This window comes from Pollachius pollachius (genome assembly GCF_949987615.1).
Source record: "Pollachius pollachius genome assembly, chromosome: 17".
NCBI classification, from domain to species: Eukaryota; Metazoa; Chordata; class Actinopteri; order Gadiformes; family Gadidae; genus Pollachius; species Pollachius pollachius.
This window is the reverse complement of record NC_136950.1, coordinates 15,517,065-15,521,547: the sequence shown is the minus strand read 5'-3', so window position 1 is coordinate 15,521,547 and position 4,483 is coordinate 15,517,065. Positions and strand designations below refer to the sequence as shown.

Sequence of the window (4,483 nt, the reverse complement as noted above, 5' to 3'; positions counted from 1 at the left end):
TAGAGCAGCCGGCGACACTGAGAGGAAAACCATCTCTTGGAGAGACATCGGTGTTCCTCCTCCATCCCCAGCACCACCTCCTCCCCCACCTCCTCCCCGACTCCCAGCACCACCACCTCCTCCACCCCCACCATTTCCACCCCCACCTCCTCCCCACTGCCAGCCAGCACCACCAGCTCTCTTTTGTCTTGGTTGACTCTTTTAATTCATTATCTTTCTCCTCTGTATCGTTTCCTCCGTCCGTTCTCTGAGGACTGACGCCGCTGTGTGCGGGCCGGGCTTTGCCGTGCAGAGACCGGCCACCTTGCGGAGCACCGCATGCACCGCCTTCTGCTGACGTCCCCCCCCTCTCTCTCTCTCTCTCTCTCTCTCTCTCTCTCTCTCTCCCCTGAATTCCGCCACCAAACCAGGTAACTTCTCCCATCGACACACCAGCGAGCTGCACGTCCTTGAGGGACCAACAAACCAGTAACCTCCCAGTAACCACCCGATAACCCTTCCAGATTTGTTTAGGTTTTGGGAGTAAAAATAATTATACCATTAGGCTAATGAATATGCATTGTAGCCTAATTAATATGCAACTCATTTAAATTAATATGCAAATGATGGAAGCCGAATTAGGGCTCCTAATGACGTGATGAGGTCACATTAATCCCACATCCATCTCCCAGTGAGAAGACCTCTACAACCATCAGGATCTCACCATCACCAGGGGCTACAGACACGCACACACATACAAACACACACACGCACGCACGCATGCACGTACACACACACACAAACACACACCAACCACACACACATACACACACATGCAAACACACACACACACACACACACGTCCTCTATTGCCTCAGCTGGTCTTTCCAGCCCAGCAAACACATCGACATCTGAGGACTCAAACTCATCTCAGACTCATCACTTCACTGCACTAATTGCAAATGCAAATATGCAAATGTATATTAATTAATTACTCTGTTAATTAGTTCTCTGGTCTTTTTTGGGCAATAAATCATTGTGGAGAAAGCAGAGGGGCCCCACCCCGATTCAAACACACACACACACACACACACACACACACACACACACACACACACACACAAACACACACACACAAATGCGCACGCCAACACACACATGCACACACAATCACGCACACGCACACAAAGACACACCCTAACACATGCGCACGCACACACACACACACACACACACACACACACACACACACACACACACACACACACACACACACACACACGCACACACCCCGGGGTGCTGGGAGATTAAAGAGGGGGTAATTGAAAGTGGTAGCGGGAAGCGAGCCACCATCAGCTCTGATTGTAGAAAGATGCAGAGCAAGGCGCTGGTTCAGCATCACAGGCTCCATGAGGACGGAGCCACTGGGAGACCAGTACAGGCCAGGCTGCTCTCTCTCCCAGTCCAACCAGGGCCAGCGGGGGGGGGGGGGGGCGAGCACACACATGAAGTTAGCAAGAAAACCAAATCAATTGCACAGGTCCGGAGGCAATGAAGGCGGCCTATTGACCTTGAGCAACCTAGATCCTACAGCTAACAAAAACAACCATAACACACACACACACACACACACACACACACACACACACACACACACACACACACACACACACACACACACACACACACACACACACACACGTAAACATACAGCGGTGTATATTGCGTCTGCCACCACACCATCAGACGCTCAGACACGCCAAACTTCAGGACCACAGTGAGGTGGATCTATCGCTTACACACACAGACAGCCAGACACACACAGACACACACACATACCAACATACACACAAACAGAGACACACAGACACAAACACAGAGACATCCTCCTGGTCTCCTGGTCTCTTATTGGATCTCAGCCTCTCCTGTCGTCGTGGTTCGTTTGTGTAGTTGGTATGAGAGGTGGTTAATGATGGAGTTTGATCCGGTGAGGGGTCTGATCTCGGCAACGAGCTCAGCTTGCCTCAGAGCCGTATGAGGTAGATGAGTCCCATTTTGGGATCATTAGGATAATGTGATTTTCACTGCAAAGGATGATGTTTCAAGTTGCATGCTTGCACAACAAATTGGTCTCACTAATTAAAGGGTTATGAGCTATGACCTACACAACATATTTACATAGACAGCTATACGTTGTGTATATGTAGGCATATATATATATATATATATATATATATATATATATATATATATATATATATATATATATATATATATATATATATATATATATATATATATATATATATATATATATATCTATATATACACAACTATATGTGTACATATATATATTTATACATATAACCAACTTATAGTTGTTCAAAGCGTGACATGACATCCTTCTTGGTGTCCAATCAGATGAGAGGCTGACGAGGGCGGGGTCCACTTGGCACCTCCCTCCCGTCTCACGCTGGTCTACCTGCTCCGTTGTATTCTTCGTTAAATGGTACCAGGAGAGGCAGGTACTCACTTCCTCTAAACATCCTAACCCTAACCCTAACCACCTCACATGATGATGATGATGATGATGATGATGATGATGATGATGATGATGATGATGCTATAACCTGTAACCTTTGCTTTGTTCCTCTTGGTCATCTGTGTTCTAACAGCAGTACCCAAGATTGACACCAAATGTACGTTTGATGTAGTTGTGTCCTGGCCAGTGATGATGGGCCGACAGAAAGAGATGGTGTTTGGCTGGTGTTTGGTTTAACTGCAGTAAGACAAAGTCTTTTACTTTCCCATCTCCAGATGACAGGTGTGTGTTCCAGATTCTGATCATCGTACCTTATATATATATATATATATTGCAGAACATAATAAAAATACAACAGTTATGTAACCACGTCAACATGGCGTCTGCAGGTTGGTCATCACGACTCTCTTCCGCGATTGGCTGGCGCTTGGCCGTCTTCCTAGGTCCCAGATGATCCAATAGGCCCATCTGGTAGAGCACCCCCCCCTGCAGACCTCCAGGGGGGGCGACAGGAGGCAGGGTCTTGTTCGTTTGTCAGCCGCCCACATGCAGGCTGTGTCTGTCTTCTGAGTCCTGGCTCCACAGCAGCAGACAGAACCCTCAGTATGCAGCAGGGTTTGGGTTTGGTATAAAGTCCAACCTTCAGTCCTTCACCACCGGAAAGGTGGTCATGGTTTATGTGTATGTTTATGGTTCATGTACAGTATGTTTATGGTCATACACATATATGGTAAATGTGTATGTTTATGATTCATGGATCATAAAAAACTTTTTTTTTTATTGATATGTCTGAAATAAATGCCATCAATTTAATTAAATTCAATGTGTATGTTTATGGTTAATGTTTATGGTTCATTTGTACATTTATTGTTTATGTGTATGTATGTGGTTCATGTGTATGTATATGTTAAATGTGTATGTATATTGAACATGTGTATGTTTATGGTACATGGGTATGTGGTTCATATGTGGAGCGCCGGCCTACAGTCGTACAGCATCACCACCACGTGGTGTTTCTAGCAGCGAGCAGTAGCTCTCCTTTGTCGGAACGCTCGCTATAGGCGGGGAGGTGAACGCAGCTTCAGGCACCACGCAGCGCCATCTGGTGGAGATGGAAAGGAACGCCGAGAGACACCGCATGACTACAGACAACGCTACACCACTACTACGACAAAGGTATAAAATCAGGACGAAATTAATCTTGTAGATTGTAGAAGCCTGCGAATTAATTTCTTATTATTTATTCTTATTTATTGCCAGGGCCCCCCCACTGCTGTGCCTTATTCTAATAAATCATGAATATCAATATGTATTACATGATGCTGGGGATGTGGTCGTTATTTCCAACACTGTATACGGAATGTGATGTATAAGTACACGACTTACAAAGAAAGAAAGTTAAAATAAAATTCTGCTGAGGCAGGTTGGTTTTGAATTAAAGTCATAGCTATGATAAGGTTATGGTTATGATAAGCTTATCAACACCTCAGCAGACATGAACCTGGAGACCTTCCCTGCGCTCTCTTCACTCCGCGTCTCGTCCTCTGCTGACCTCTAGTGGCGGATTAATGGTGGACCTTTGGACCTGAATGTGGATCGTAACCGTTTAACGTTCACAGGAGGCATTATTAGCTGAACAGTATCAGTCAATTACTGATACTGATGATCTGTAATTAGTCGATTCTGTATTTGAGATGTTATTTCGCACAGACCATCGGGCGGCGGGTTCTGCGTCTTTGGAAACGTCCGGACGCAGCAGGGGGCCGTCTGGAGTAGGTCAGTCAGTTGGCCTGACTTCACCTGTCCACTATTCGGACAATCAAACCCGATCCACGTGTTGTTGACAGCAGACGTGTTGCCGCAGCCGCTCCGGTCCGGTTGAAACTTGTCGGGACCGTATCTCACCGCAGCCCATCCGGTCAACGCGCTGAGCGATAGGGAGGACGAGGCAGACTCAGTGCT

General features: G+C 46.3%; 1 protein-coding gene across 1 annotated transcript in view; it reads right to left on the bottom strand.

Annotated features, from left to right (window-relative positions):
- Window positions 1-48, bottom strand: part of LOC307088617 (neurogenic differentiation factor 6-B-like) — a gene marked incomplete at both ends in the record, with an annotated part of 1,695 nt that extends 1,647 nt beyond the window's left edge. The window contains one exon of the mRNA XM_079754567.1: window positions 1-48. This exon is cut by the window's left edge and continues 35 nt beyond it. Within this exon, the coding sequence (XP_079610693.1) occupies window positions 1-48 (48 nt within the window).
- Between the last annotated feature and the right edge of the window lie 4,435 nt (window positions 49-4,483).